Genomic DNA, 14,564 nt, shown 5'->3' on the forward strand with positions numbered 1-14,564 from the left:
AAATAATTAAATTAATTTAGATTAATGTAAGCATTTTATCAACAATTAAGGTCATCCCGGAAGTGTTCCGACGCAAGGTGGTCACCAGTTACTTACGTTATTGACTTCACGATGAGACATCTATTCTAGAAATTTATGGTTTGGATTTTATTTGGTATACTTCTATTCCATACCAGTGGGTGGCGGTAATGCGGCACTAAATTGTATGCCAACCACCAGTAATGTACAGTGGCCAGAGAAAATGAAAGCCAAATATTTGAGTTCGATTATTTTTTTAATAAATTTAAACATAAGTAAAACGTTTTTTAAAAATATTTGTAATCACCAAAAAGAAGGCTTTGAGTGAGACTTTTTTTCTGTAGTGTATAGGAACAAAAGTTCAGCCTCACTTCTCTCACAGGAAGAGGGAGTTATTTTGCCGACGGATTCAGTAAATGTACCCGCAGGTAGAGTGAGAGGTTTCAATGTTATTATATTCTTAATAATATCATGGAATTTTAAAAAGTGAAATGGCTACCAGGAGCTACGTTACTTGCCTCATAAATCAGCGGGCGAACGTTGTGAGGAGGATCGCCACGAGCACGGTGAATGCAGTTTTTTGTTGAGTGTCATTGAACGCAGCATATTCATTTTTGTGACAAATTCAGAATTATACATAGAAAACTAATATTTTTTGGTATTTTTTAATTTAGATTTAGATTGCTGCTTTACAATTTTGACGTGTTTGCCGTGTGTATTAATAGAAAAAAAATGTAGGCGATTAATTTTAACCAATTTGACATACTAATTGGTCAACATAACGCAAAACATTGCGAATAAACCAGGTAAAACCTTTTTTTTGCATCTTACCCGCAGTACAATTACAGGAATACTAATTGTAATGCACTATGTTACAACTAGTACTTGACTTGGACCAATAAGTCATTTGATTCTGAATTTTATCATCAGAATTTAAGTGCAGCTCCCAAGCCCCAATCCCAACCAGATTTCCTCAGAGGAGAACCACATAAAAAACATCCAGGGGTGACCCACCTCAAAACATTACGTCTGCCTTTGGAACTCCAGATTGCTGCCCGCTCAATCATCGACAGTAAGTCTAGGGACTTTTTTTTCTTCATTCATTTATTCATTCATCTTCTGAACCGCTTTATCCTCACAAGGGTCGCAGGGGGTGCTGGAACCTATCCCAGTTGATTTTTTGGGACACGTTGAACCGGTGGCCAGCCAACCGCAGGGCACGAGGAGACATACAACCATTCACGCTCACACTCATACCTAGAGGCAAGTTAGTGTCCAACCAGCCTACCATGCATGTCTTTGGAATGTGGGAGGAAACCGGAGTACCTGGAGGAAAGCCACACAGGGCCAGGGAGAACATGCAAATTCCACACAGGTGGACTGACCTGGATTTGAACCCAGGACCTTGGACCGTGAGGCCGCTGAAACTAATATTTTCCAACCAACTTTACTTAAAAAAATATTTTAGATTTCTTGATGGCAATTATTTTATCTAATCACTGATATTAATATTTTGCAATGGCTTAGGGGCTCAGGTGCCACATCTTCCCGACCGTGCGCACAAGCTGACCAATTACCTTTGGAGCAGGAAGCGAGCTGCTGAGGACTCAACAGTCAGGAAAAAGGCTGTGGGTCTGGAGAAGGAACTTTGGAAAAAGGCCGTGGAGAAAGGTGGAGGTAGGTTGTCGATTATATTGACATCGACAAATATATAAATACGTATTGTTGATTTTTATGTCTTTTTTTTGCATTGTAGATTTAGATGAGCAAGCAGTGAGCGACCGCATTCACAGAACAGTATTGTCAGAACTCCGGCGGGCATTTTATCACTGGACACCATTGAAGTACTCAAAAACACATAATTATCTTCATACCATTCATGTTTTTAGATTAGGTATAACAGTTCTCTTTTTGTCAAAGATATGATGAGGAGCTTGGCGTGGTTTACATGGCATCCCAGATGGCTGGTGGCTACGCTGCCGTGAGGAGAGCTCTTAACGAGGTCCGTTTAAAAAGCTATGACTAGAAATAATATTTTATACACTTGCTGTTCTTGTTGGTTTCAGATAAAAAAACGTGATCCCTCATTTTCTCCTCAATCCCTCCTGGATTTTGGGTCTGGCCTGGGAACAGTGGCCTGGTAAGAGGATTTTGGCCAATTTTTAACAGTAGTGAAAATGGTGTATACTGTTTTTAATGGCTTAAATTCAAGCAAACAAAACAGTGATGAATTTAGCATTCACATTGTGAGATAACATGGATCCACTTTTCTTTCTGGGCCAATTCACTTGAGTGAATATCATGAAAAGCCCTCCCAATTTAAATGGGGGGGACCTCAACCACCATCAATGAAATTCAATAAATTTACTTTACACTGCTAGTTGATTTGAATGTAAATCCAGTTCTCTTTTGGGTCCCATTCTTTTATGACCCCACAGGGCATCTCATGCTTGTTGGCCTGACACATTGAAGGAGTTTGTTTGTGTGGACAGCTCAAGGCCCATGAACATTCTGGCAGAACGACTTCTTAAAGGTACATGTACACAAATAAGAGGCATCAACTGAAGGAGGAACTCATTGGTGTTTTTTGATTGAGAAGGTGACAATGACAACGCTGAAGATCACATAAAACACGTTTACTTTAGGCAGTTTCTCCCAGTGTCGCCCAAGGTGAGGGGTTCAGCTTTTTGCAGGGGAGGGGGTTAACATTTGAGCAGGCAGCTAAAATAAGGAACACTTTTATCCTCTTAGGTGCAGTTTGACTTGGTGTCGTCGGCTTTCACGTTGTCTGAAATCCCCAACAAGAAAGATCGGGAAGAGGCAGTGGTCACGTTGTGGAGAAAGACCGGCACATACCTGGTGAGTAGCACCGATTAAAATTAGGGGTGTGCAAGCTGATGATATTAGATCAAGGGTGTCAGACTCAGGTTGGTTGGCGGGCCGCGTTAACGTCAACTCGATTTCATGTGGGCCGGACCATTTTAGATATAATTTTTAGATATATTTTTTTATAAATGGATTAAAAGAACTGGATTAAAAGCCCTGAATGTTCAGTTTTTTTTTTATAGATCTCAAACAATGTTTCTTTGAGCTTTTTTTTCTTATTAAGAGAAAATCATTTATTTAATAATTGGTTTTCATTTCAAAAGGAAACCATTTTTTTAAATTATGTTCCATTTTAAAGTGGAAAACAGAAAATATTTGTGTATATTTTTAGATCTTACAAAATGATTTTTGAACTAAAAAACAAGGAAAAAATGGATTAAAAAATTGCAATTATTGATTTAAAAGGGGGAAAATAAGGAAATATAATATACATCTATATCAATAATTTTAATTTGATCCTAAACCAGAAAGTCGGCACTCATAATTTACTTTCTCGGGCCACACAAAATGACGCGGGGGGCCAGATTTGGCCCCCGGGCCGCCACTTTGACACCTGTGTATTAGATTGTTAAAATGACTAAATTACATTATAAGTATGACTTGACTATCGTAATAATACGAATTTATTCTCAGAATATATATAACATGTATGAGTTTTTGGCAGATAATTTTGGACGGGCACATCGGACGAAACACTAAAATAAATAACCCCGCCCCCAAAATCAAGTCATGATAACATCGAGATCGTGATTATTATAAAAAAAAAAGTGATTTTTTTTTTCCATATCACTCACCCCTATTTACAATATAATATAATGAAACCATTTTTCCTCATTTCAGTTATTGGTGGAAAACGGCACTAAAGAGGGCCATCAGATACTAATGGAGGCCCGAGACACTTTACTACACCACAAAGACAAAACCATCCTTGATCCCAGACCAGCATCAGTCTTTGCTCCGGTACTTTTTTTTAAAATCATTTATTCTTGCTGATTTAATATGTCGTGATTCATCACGTTCCTTTTTTTTTTTAAGTGTCCTCACGAAGCCACGTGTCCCAAACTTGCACTACAGTTCGTCGTGCCTTGCAACTTCCATCAGCTCTATATGCCACTAAGCGGGGTATTTAAATGTTTTTGTACAACCCACGGAAAGGAACTCATTAACCTGCTAAGTTCCAATTGTATTAATTGTTTTAGCCCAACAGTCAAACTGAGAAATTTAGCTACCTGATTATAACCCGAGAGCAGCAAAAATCTGAGGCCGAAGAGTTGGTGGATTGGCCCAGGCTGATCGGGCCCGTGCAGGCCAGAACGAGGCATGTGCACTGCCGTTTATGTTGCCCCAACGGGCGTCTGGAACATGTGGTTGTGACTCCAAACAAACATGGACGGTAAGTTAGCGTCCTGTTAAGGAAAGTAGCAGTTGAATTCTAACTCCCATTGTGTTAGTAGCCTTTAAATAAGTTAACATTTCCTTTTCTGATTGTTGTGATATTGTTCCTTACTATTCAGAGATGTGTATCGCTGTGCCCGGAGCAGCGAATGGGGTGACCGAATTCCTCTAGTTCACGACGACGATGAGGAATCAACGGTATGATAATAAACTGTAGCAACAAGCTGCTAAGGATTTTAACATTGCATTGTTTTCATTAAGGCGCAACTCCAACTTTTTACTTCACATTGCCGCTCTCAACTCGTTAACTCTTAACTTTTGAGAACCCTTGTTATGGAAGTTAACATTCAAATTAGAGGTATGATTGAACCGAAGAAATCCGATCCGACCTGAACCGAACCCTAGGAATTAACTTGATTTGCAGGCCCGAAGCAAACCCGAAGTCTAAGTTAAACAAGACTGTATAAACATTTACATCTTTTATATAATATAGATGTTTGACGGTTTCAACTGTTTAAATGCATGCTCAGTGTCGAGTTGACAGTTTTTTTGCTCTCATGTGAGAGCTAAGCGCCACATTGACTACATTCAGTGAAGCCAACGCAAGTTTCTCTAGCATATTCAACAATCAATTTGAAGATTTTCCAAAACTCAATTTTACCGGTACAACCGGTCAGCGAGAGGACCAAACATTGTTTTAGTATACTACTTTTTTTCAGCGAGAGAGAAGCCCGGCCCGACCCGAACCCGAAGTAATGATTGACATTTTAGGCCCGACCCGAATTTCAGGTCGGGTCGGGTTCAGGCTCAGGCTCAAGATCTTACCTCTAATTCAAATGCTAACTCACCTCAAAGTTTAGCAGGGGTGTCAGCGGGTGTCAGACTCGGGTTGGTTCGCGGGCCACGTTAATGTCAACTCGATTTCATGTGGGCCGGACCATTTTAGATATAATATTTAGATATTTTTTTTTATAAATGGATTAAAAGAACCGGATTAAAAGCCCTGAATATTCAGTTTTTTATAGATCTAAAACAATGTTTATTTTAAAAATATTTTTAGATTTTACAAAATGATTTTTGAACTAAAAACACAGAAAAAATTGATTAAAAAATTACAATTATTGATTTAAAAGGGGGAAAATCAGGAAATTTAATATACATCTATACTCTTCATTTTAATTTGATCCTAAAACAGAAAGTCGGCACTCATGATTTACTTTCCCGGGCCACACGAAAATGATGCAGCGGGCCAGATTTGGCCCCCGGGCCGCCACTTTGACACCTGTGTATTAGATTGTTAAAATGACTAAATTATATTATAAGTATGACATGACTATCGTAATAATACGAATTTATTCTCAGAATATATATAACATGAGTTTTTGGCAGATAATTTTGGACAGCACATCAGACGAAACACAAAAATAAATAAACCCACCCCCAAAATCAAATCGTAATAACATCGAGATTGTGATTTTAATAAAAAAAAAGGGAAATATTTTTTCCATATTGCTCACCCCTATTTACAATATAATATAAAAATTACACAAAATGATGCAGCGGGCCAGATTTGGCCCCCGGGCTGCCACTTTGACACATGTGGTTTATGGCATATTGAAAACAAATGAGTCTCTAAATTTATTTATCCACTTTATTTATTATGAAGACTTATTTAGAATGCAGATTTCAATTCAGTTCAACTAATTACCCTGAAGAAGGAATAATTCTTGCAGTCGAGGTGCAACCCCAATTCATTTTTAGGGGGTTCATACTATCCCTCCTACTGGTGGACTGAGGTTTTTATATGCAAAGTAGTAGTATGTTTATTTTTTATCATTTTAACTAGCAACGATTTCTTTAAGAGCTGATGTCAAGTCTGGGTACTTGTACTGGAATCCAGTCTCTAAAGTCCTTTTAGGTACCACTTTCTGCCCCTGAGCCAGTACAACGGCTCTATCTGAGCCCAGCACAGTGTTGAGCATGAAGGCTGGCACAGGAAAGATGGTGGGACGTCTCAGCAGGCGCCCAAGCTCCTTGGTGAATTCATAGTTGGTATTGATGGTCGGTGCCACACCGTTGAGGACCAGGGGAGAGGAAGGTGGCGTGCTGGTGGGTGGGTCTGAGGAGGGTGGGGGCTCTAGCGATTGAGCTATGATGCCAGCCAAGTCCGATACATGGATCCATGGGAAAGGTTGTCGGCCGGAGCCCAGGGTACCGCCCAAGCCCAGCCAGAAAGGAAGAAGCATCTGCTTCATGGCGCCACCATCACGTCCCAACACTGCCCCTAGGGGAGGGAAGATGAAACAGCATGTTTATTGCATTTCTAATAGTATTTTAAAGTTAAGTTTTGTGGATAAAATATGTCAAAATGTGCCCTGGTTGAACTTTATGTGTGAATACAATCACGTTTGCAAGTGATTTCGATCAGAAAACGGTTTTGAAACTGGTCATGGAGGTACGTCACACCGTCCTGTCTTTAGATATAATAACCATAATGCATGGTGTGTTGGTGACAAGCGACTGAATTACTTATTTAAGTAGAAGAAGGAATATTTTGAGTGTTTTGGAACCAGGGAGTCCTAGCAATGGTTGCCTCCTGACTGAAATATGCCTCTCTGCGCAAATGGAACCTGGCTGAAGCAGAAATCCCAAGTGAGTGAATATTTTATTTTTGTATAATTGTGAAATAGCTAAGCTTCGAGAACAATTGTGGATAGTATTTGCAATGTGTCAGTCATGGCATGTATTGCCATCTCAACATTGTTAAATTTTCAGTTTGTCCCGCAATATGCATGTATAAAAAAAGGTGCACATTGGGGTTTGCAAATATTTTGCCTCCATTCATACACTGTAATTTCTTGAATGTAACTAGGTTAAATTCAAGCAATTATGAATTGTTTGTACTTTGTGTATGTGTAAAAAATAAAGTAAAAATTAGTGCCCTATTTTCCGGACTATAAGTCGCACTTTTTTGTTTATGATCAAATAAAAAATTACCCTTCCTAAAATGTGACTTGTACTCCAGTGCAGCGTTTTTTTAAATACTTTTTTCCCCTCTTCATTGTGCATTATTTGGCTAAGTCGACTTATGTTCAGGTGTGTCTTAAAGTCCGAAAAATACAGTATATAATATTTAAATTCCTCCATACCGGGCCTGATGACAACTTGCTTGGTTGTCAAACTTTCTGGCAATAGCGCAGCAGCCTCCCACTCTTTGACCAGCCTAGAGAGGAAATCGAACGGCGTCCACTCACTGTCCTCTGTGTACTCTGACGTCAGGCTCGGCTTGTAGCATGCTGTAGTCACAAACCAAAGGTTGCTTTTTTTGCATTCAGCACCAAATTGATGTTTCCAACGGATAACGAACCTACGCCTGACACCAGGACCCACGAGTGGGGAGGACTGGAAGACGTTGCAATCGCATCAGCCAAAGATTTTGTGCTGTCAATGCGACTGGTATACATATCCTTCTTGTAGCTTTCATTCCACCTAAAACATAAACAAAATCCAATTTTTGTACTGAATTGCTGTTTACTTCTATGTTCCCTACTTATTAGGCCATGTAGTTGATTGCATTTTCTAAGTATAAATCCTGATGTTTACCATCGTAGTGGGTTCAAAAGATTCTCTCCTGCTAAGTTGACAGCGCCCTCACATGGTGGGAGGCCAGATGACTCCAACTCACCCTGACCGATGCAAGAAGGATGAGTTAGGTTGTGATGCTATGCAGCATCCATCAGAACATCTTACCCATGTTATCCTACCGGGACCGGGATTGCGGGAAATCACAGTGACTTCATGGCCTTTGGATCGGAGGAGGCGAGTTAACTCACGTCCCACAAAACCAGATCCACCTCCTAAAAGATAAGAGAGAGATGGAGTGGGAAGGGGAACCTTTGAATTCAGACCCTTAGTGCAATACAAAGGTTATTCCACAATTGGAGGGCATTTGGGCTTTAAAAAGTGTCATTTTAGAAGGTAGTTTTTATATAACAAATTAATTTACATATAAATTGCTTGATTTACTATAGTTCATGTGGATTACATAAAATATATTGGGTGGGACATAAAATTATTTCCAATTCTAGAGTGACCCTTGAGCTAGGTTAGAGTAGCAAACCCCTGTCATAAAACTGCGCATGCGCGTAAAGCCATTACAAAACAAGTCAACCTACGTAAGAAACACTTTGCTAAATAAAATGTTAGAATTTTTTTAGTATTAGTATATGAATGTTCTAACTTTCAGAGAGAAAACAATGCAAAAAAAAAATCGTAATGCTAAGAAAAACTAGCAGGTCGCATATGAAACCTTGACTGATCATAGAATTATAATGCCAAATGACTTACATACCTATGACGACTCTCATCGTAAATGAAATACACTGGTTTACAGGTAACGTCAAGCGTGTGGCGTCACGCACGTTGGGATTTTTCCGAGTACACTAGTATACTTAGCTGCAATTCAATGTGAACCTACTGGTATGCCCTCGACAAGCGGAAGTGACGTCAATTTGTAGTGCCAAATTTGTCGAAGCTACCATTACTGACAGTTCAATATTTGATTTCTCTTTTCTATTTGACAAATTATTTTTGAATAAAAAAATATGTATAAAAATAAATGTACTAAACTCCAGTGAAACACACTTAGACAATATCATGACAGAGCCAGTTCATTCATTTTCCCCGCCGGAAGCTGGAGTCTATCCCATCCAACTCTGGACACCAGGCGGGCGACACCGGTGGCCAGACAAGAGCCAATTGTTAGAATAATAATACTTTGAAAAATTGTTAACCATATCTGTATTCTCTATTCGTTCTACCAAATAAAGCCCAAAGTAACGGGTCATTCAAATGTTATTCATAAATTGAACCAGTTTGGGATTCTTTCTCGATGTTTATTTTTTGTGTTTGCATACGAATCTGAAAGTCAAGTTAGTGAGAAAGTTGATCATTGCAGGGTATTTTAATCCGAATGTGTTCGCGCATTTTCCACCACAAGATTATTGCATTGACAATTATGAAAAATATTGTGTTTCATGAGAGCAATATAAATATTTCTGTTGACTCTTCTAAAGTTTTGGTTGCGCATGCGTGGCTGCGACCCTACATTCAAGTTTATAGGTAAGAACCCTGTAACCTCCCAAATTGAATTTGCACGTCAAATCTTACACAACCTCGCCCCCCGAGGTATTTTTTCTTTAAAATTTGTCTTTTTGCAATACTTTTAAAGCGTCTTCTAGAACTAGTTGGTTCAACGCTTTTTAGCTCAGTAAAATGTTGAAAATTGAGTTTTGCGGATAAATAATGACGCACATTGACAGCTCTTGTCCTTGAACTCAACTCGGTGTTGACGGTGTCCGAAGTCCCTGCTGGTCTTCTTAGTACAGAAACAAACATAACTTGATTTCATAGCGGGTGTGCACATTTTTCCCAGGTAAGTAGGAATTTTCAACAGGCAAAATCAGAGCCGACTCATCCGAAGCAATAATAATGTTAGTTTTTTACATTCGGGACATACTTTTTTTCCCTCTGGACAAAGTTTTAAACAACAGATTTTATTTAGTATCGTCAATGTGTGTATCCTGCCTTTTCTATAACGCTACTGCATGGGTTTGCAACTTGTGGCTCCGGAGTCGCATGTGGCTTTTTGCCCTTCTTCTGTTTAGTTTCATTGACAATGCTAAAAATCCAATCAAGTGGCATCCAGCCATTCGTCTGCTGTGAATTTAAATGAGTTTATCATGAGTACTAGATGTCTAATCTATTTGAACCGGACGCGTTGTTGTGAATGAACATTTGTTCAATCGCTGCCACCCACTTCAAAATGGATGGACGTCAACGCTGTCAATGGCAACCAATAGGTTGCTGTCAGGCTCTTTAACAAAACAAATGGCCGAGTGTTAAGACCTACTGTATGCATGCATGTACATCTGTGTATGTATGTATATATGTGCTTATATATGTATGCGTATGTATGTCTATATATGTATGCGTATGTATGTCTATATATGTATGTGTATGTACGTCTATATATGTATGTACACGTATGTGTGTGTTATATATATATATATATATATCAGCAACACGCTTATTTATTTATATATTTATTCATGTACTTATTTATTAATTTACTTATTACCTATCTATTTATGTCTAAAATGCCTTTCCTATTTCTGCATCCTCACCCTCTTGCTACTGTGACAACGAAATTTCCCGAATACAGGATGAATAAAGTTATCCAATCCAATCAAGTATCTGATTTGAATCAAAATTAGATTAAGATTTTTTCCAAACTTAATTCTAAATATGAAGATGACTTCAAATACAAAAAAAACCATAGGGAATAATTATAATAATGATGAAATGAAAAACTTCCTCAAAATACTCGAAACCTACGCAAGCTCGAGGAGCAATTGCAAACTCCACACAGGAACCCACCGGATATTGAATCCCTCTATCTCAGAATTGTGAGCCCTGCGAGCTAACCACTCCCGCACCGAGCCATTAATCATTATTATTTTTTAATATATATATTTATAAATAAACATATCACGTCATTAAATGTTAATACAACATTGTTTAATGAAATTTAGTCATATAAAGACAGACATGCGATCTGGTTACAATCCAAGTAAGACTAGTGATTTTTTTGCATATCATTGACAGGAATAGAAGGACAAAGGTTCAGCCTGGACAGTAAAGATTCTAAATTCAAATGCTAGTGTATGATTCATTCGCCCCGGGGTGATATTGGAGAGGGCAGATTGTCTTTTGGCAGATTTAATCATACTATATATCAAGGCACTTGGTCCTGGCATTGAGGAAGGCGTGCTATTTCTTTAAATGTAATTGTCCTGGGCTTTTGTGTTGTACACAACCTGAGTAAATTTGCGATTGTGTTCGCGGGGGTGTTTGATGTCCAATTCAATTCAACTGGGAAGATTGGCTCTGAATGCTAATCTTTCAATGCAATAGAGGTGCCAGTCAAAATGAATTGGACGGCTGGCCCCATCAATGGCTGTCAATCAGTTAAATGAGTACGCTGTAAGTGAAAATAAACCGGGATTTGTGCATGAAAGGGTTTAAAACGTTATTTATTTAGTGTAAAAGCTGCCCAGTGTAGTCAATGACACTTCCTCACTTGCGTTTGTCTTGTCCAGCATGTCGGCTCAAGTGTGCGTCCGTCTTCTCCCAAGTGCCCGCTGCCTTTTCGACGAGCCCGTCCATGTGAAAGTGGCTGGTCTCGGGTCCAGGCAGGTGGTCACCCTGAGGGCCCAGGCCACCGACGAGCGAGGGATTGTCTTCCGTTCGATGGCCATCTACCGGGCAGATGGCGACGGGGAGGTGGACCTCCACCGGGACGCCGCCCTGTGTGGTACCTATGTAGGGGTTGAGCCCATGGGTCTCTTGTGGTCCATGCAGCCCACCACACCCCACAAGTACTTCCATTGGAGTAAAGCAGTCAGGCCCCACATGGTCAGGTTTTCAGTGCATGACGGTGTGGACGTGGAGGAGGAAGAATGTGGGCGTGCTTTGGCGGAGGCTATCAATGAGAGGGTCCTAATGGGTGAGGGTGTCACTCGGGAGGTCGTCAGCCTCGAGAAGTGCAGCGCGGTGTTGTTTACACCACCAGGTTTGATAGCCTCATTTGAACCCTTAATCCAAACCAAATTTTAAAACCATGTCTTCATTTGGATGTGTATTCATACCTCAGGTGAAGGTCCGTTCCCGGGAGTGCTGGATTTGTGCACCTTCGCATCCGAGAAGCGAGCCAGCCTGTTGGCCAACAAAGGTTTTGTTGTTCTAAGCGTGGGCCTTTTTTACAACAAACCCTCCAAAATGAAGCACATGGAGCTGGACTATTTAGAGGACGCTTTGCGTCTTTTACAAAAACACCCTAAGGTGATCATAAAAAGAATTTAGACACCAACGCCCCATTGTACTTCAAAACTCTGATCTTAACTTTAAATTGTCATTTGTATCCCTAATTACAAACAATGACACTGGTTGATTTTTGTATGTTTGCTGCCCAAAAATAATGTTGTCATATTCGGTGTCTCATGCCTAATTGTCTGCACTTCAAGGTGGGCAGCAATGGTTTGGGTGTCATTGGGCGATCCAAAGCGGGTGACATCGCCCTGTCCCTGGCATCCTTCGTGCCGGGTGTGCGCGCAGTGGTGGGGATCAATGCCTGCAGTGCCAACATCGGAGCCCCTCTCCACTACCGCGGCCAAAGGGTCCTTTCCTCGTTGAGTGTGGACTTAAACAAGATAATACCGACTTCGGATGGTGCCAACATCGTCAAATTTGGCAGCGGTGACCCCAATAGTGACGAGAACAGGAGCAGCCTCATCCCTGTGGAGAATGCCAACGCGCATTTCCTCTTGCTGACTTCTGAGGACGATCTCAACTATGATACCCGGGGCTACATGGAGAGCCTGGCGGACACATTGAGGCAATTGCCTAATTTTTATTATTTTTTACACATTTAATATTTCCGTTTATTAAGATTATTTTTATTCTCAAAGGAATCTCAATTTCTGAGAAGTTTTTAATAACCCTGGAGAGTGAAGTTTTTTTAGGGGAGATTTGCAGCAATTGATGGTATGAAAAGGTTTGGGTACCTGACAAATTCGATTATTTTTATCTAAAATCTGTTGGGTTTTTGGATCAGCAACTTCATTTTAATATACCAAAGGTTTATGGACAGCAGAAGTTAAATTACATTTATTGGCCCACTGCTTTGCTTCTCAATTATTTGCTTTTCAAGGAAAAAAAAATTAAATGCAACTCCAAACTCCACACTGTGAGGACCCACCTGGGATTGAACCCTCGACCCTAAAACTGTGAGACCGACGTGCTTATCACTCGGTCACTGGGTTAAAAATTAATGCTACATAGTTGTTGAGACTTTTTCGTCTTCAAACGATGCAACTTAGTTTTTTTTTAACATTACGGCATTCTTTTTTGATAACTTCAATTTTGGGCTCTCTTTCAGGCGAGCTGGGAAGAACAACGTGGAGAGTGTTTGCTACCCGCGGGCTGGACACCTCTTGGAGCCACCCTATGGGCCTTACTGCCATTCTTGTCTGCATGGCTTCCTGCGCATCGTTGTCAAGTGGGGTGGCGAGCCCCGAGCCCACGCCTGCGCCGAGGTCCTCGCCTGGAGGAAAGTAGAGGAGTTCTTCAGAAGCCGGCTAAACTGCCAACACGCCGAAACAAAAGCAAAGTTGTAAATTGAAAGGTGATAGGTGATCCAAAAATCGCATGTAATCATTGAAATCATCGTTCATCTATTATCTGTACCATTTCAACTTGGGGGTTCTGCCATTGCTGATGTTGTCGGCCAAATCCAGGCCCAAAATAGACAAAACACATACTTTCAGTCACTTGGGTGGACAATTTACTGGGTTTGACTGACCTATTATACACAATTTTTGCTCGAGGGAAGAAAGCGGATTATCTGGAGAAAAGCCACGCATGCATAGGGATAACATGGAAAACCCACTAAGGAGGTTTGAAGCCTGGAGTTGAAGCCTTAATTTTGGAGCTGTTCAGCAGAAATGCTACTCAGGCATGGCATGCAATAGCATTTTATGGATTAAACTTCAAACATTCTACACTTTAAACAAGCTGATTTAATCCCCAGAAAATTCAGAAAAATGCACCTTTATCCTATTGAAATTATTCTGATCGTATAATTTATTTTTCTACTAAGATTAAATAATCTTAGTATAGTCTCATCTCATTTTCTGAAACGCTTTATCCTCATTAGGGTTGTGGGGGGTGCTGGAGCCTAACCGAACTGATTCCGGGCCAGAGGGGGGAAACACCCTCAATCGGTGGCCACCCGATTGCAGGGCATAAAGAGATGAACAACCATACACACTCACACCCATACATAGAGGCGATTTAGAGTTTCCAATCAGCCTGACATGAATGTTTTCGGAATATGGGAAGAAACCAGAGAACCTGGAGGAAACCCATGCAGGGGATAACATGCAAACTCCACAAAAGTGGACCTACCCTGGATTTGAACCCAGGACTCCAGAGCTGTGAGGCTGACATGCTAACCACTCGCTCTACCGGGCAGCCTGCTTTAAAGTCCTGAAATCAACAACTCCACCTAGAACAATATACATTCTGCCTGAATTTTGGTAGCATAGAAGATTACAACAAAGTTCTTGAGACTTTAGAACATCAAATTTCAGACAAGCTACACAGTGGTATGTCCACAAATGTCTACAGGTAATGAAACCTGAGCC

General features: G+C 40.3%; 3 protein-coding genes across 5 annotated transcripts; 2 read left to right on the top strand and 1 right to left on the bottom strand.

The window, feature by feature from the left end:
• The first annotated feature begins 204 nt into the window (after positions 1-204).
• On the top strand, positions 205-7,676 carry mettl17 (methyltransferase like 17). Its single transcript, XM_077614467.1, has 14 exons — positions 205-584; positions 949-1,090; positions 1,546-1,695; positions 1,775-1,862; positions 1,939-2,020; positions 2,085-2,158; positions 2,457-2,551; positions 2,618-2,688; positions 2,770-2,877; positions 3,745-3,864; positions 3,940-4,026; positions 4,104-4,297; positions 4,419-4,497; positions 7,635-7,676. Exons 1-14 carry the CDS (start codon positions 510-512, stop codon positions 7,659-7,661), a joined length of 1,392 nt encoding a protein of 463 aa, XP_077470593.1. The 5' UTR covers positions 205-509; the 3' UTR covers positions 7,662-7,676.
• Positions 5,937-8,798, bottom strand: sdr39u1 (short chain dehydrogenase/reductase family 39U, member 1). The gene is made up of 6 exons (XM_077614468.1): positions 8,651-8,798; positions 8,050-8,156; positions 7,903-7,985; positions 7,667-7,788; positions 7,449-7,595; positions 5,937-6,583 (listed from the first exon to the last, which is right to left on the bottom strand). The coding sequence occupies exons 1-6, from the start codon at positions 8,664-8,666 to the stop codon at positions 6,138-6,140; spliced, it is 921 nt and encodes a 306-aa protein (XP_077470594.1). The 5' UTR covers positions 8,667-8,798; the 3' UTR covers positions 5,937-6,137.
• Positions 8,799-9,258: 460 nt separating this feature from the next.
• LOC144085328 (acyl-coenzyme A thioesterase 3-like) lies at positions 9,259-14,036 on the top strand. 3 transcript variants are annotated; one of them, XM_077614463.1, is made up of 5 exons: positions 9,259-9,420; positions 11,460-11,932; positions 12,014-12,201; positions 12,384-12,754; positions 13,298-14,036. In XM_077614463.1, exons 1-5 carry the CDS (start codon positions 9,272-9,274, stop codon positions 13,533-13,535), a joined length of 1,419 nt encoding a protein of 472 aa, XP_077470589.1. In that variant the 5' UTR covers positions 9,259-9,271; the 3' UTR covers positions 13,536-14,036. The 3 variants fall into 3 exon arrangements, with proteins under 3 accessions (XP_077470589.1, XP_077470592.1, XP_077470591.1); XM_077614466.1 differs by having other exon boundaries at positions 9,402-9,486; XM_077614465.1 differs by lacking the exon at positions 9,259-9,420 and adding an exon at positions 9,496-9,733.
• The last annotated feature ends 528 nt before the right edge of the window (positions 14,037-14,564 follow it).

The sequence above is a fragment of the Stigmatopora argus genome, chromosome 12 (genome assembly GCF_051989625.1).
Source record: "Stigmatopora argus isolate UIUO_Sarg chromosome 12, RoL_Sarg_1.0, whole genome shotgun sequence".
In the NCBI taxonomy this organism is placed as follows: domain Eukaryota; kingdom Metazoa; phylum Chordata; class Actinopteri; order Syngnathiformes; family Syngnathidae; genus Stigmatopora; species Stigmatopora argus.

What these genes read in the sequence shown, in the direction of transcription:
- mettl17 (XM_077614467.1), top strand. Translation starts at nt 510, where the DNA reads ATGGCTACCAGGAGCTACGTTACTTGCCTCATAAATCAGCGGGCGAAC. An exon ending in GGCCTGGGAACAGTGGCCTG is followed by an intron (nt 2,159 to 2,456) that starts GTAAGAGGATTT and finishes ATGACCCCACAG; the next exon opens with GGCATCTCATGCTTGTTGGC. An exon ending in GAAAGACCGGCACATACCTG is followed by an intron (nt 2,878 to 3,744) that starts GTGAGTAGCACC and finishes TCCTCATTTCAG; the next exon opens with TTATTGGTGGAAAACGGCAC.
- sdr39u1 (XM_077614468.1), bottom strand. An exon ending in GTCCCGGTAGGATAACATGG is followed by an intron (nt 7,986 to 8,049) that starts GTAAGATGTTCT and finishes TGCATCGGTCAG; the next exon opens with GGTGAGTTGGAGTCATCTGG. An exon ending in GCAAGTTGTCATCAGGCCCG is followed by an intron (nt 6,584 to 7,448) that starts GTATGGAGGAAT and finishes TCCCTCCCCTAG; the next exon opens with GGGCAGTGTTGGGACGTGAT.
- LOC144085328 (XM_077614463.1), top strand. Translation starts at nt 9,272, where the DNA reads ATGTGTTCGCGCATTTTCCACCACAAGATTATTGCATTGACAATTATG. An exon ending in CCCTACATTCAAGTTTATAG is followed by an intron (nt 9,421 to 11,459) that starts GTAAGAACCCTG and finishes TGTCTTGTCCAG; the next exon opens with CATGTCGGCTCAAGTGTGCG. An exon ending in AGCCTGGCGGACACATTGAG is followed by an intron (nt 12,755 to 13,297) that starts GCAATTGCCTAA and finishes GCTCTCTTTCAG; the next exon opens with GCGAGCTGGGAAGAACAACG.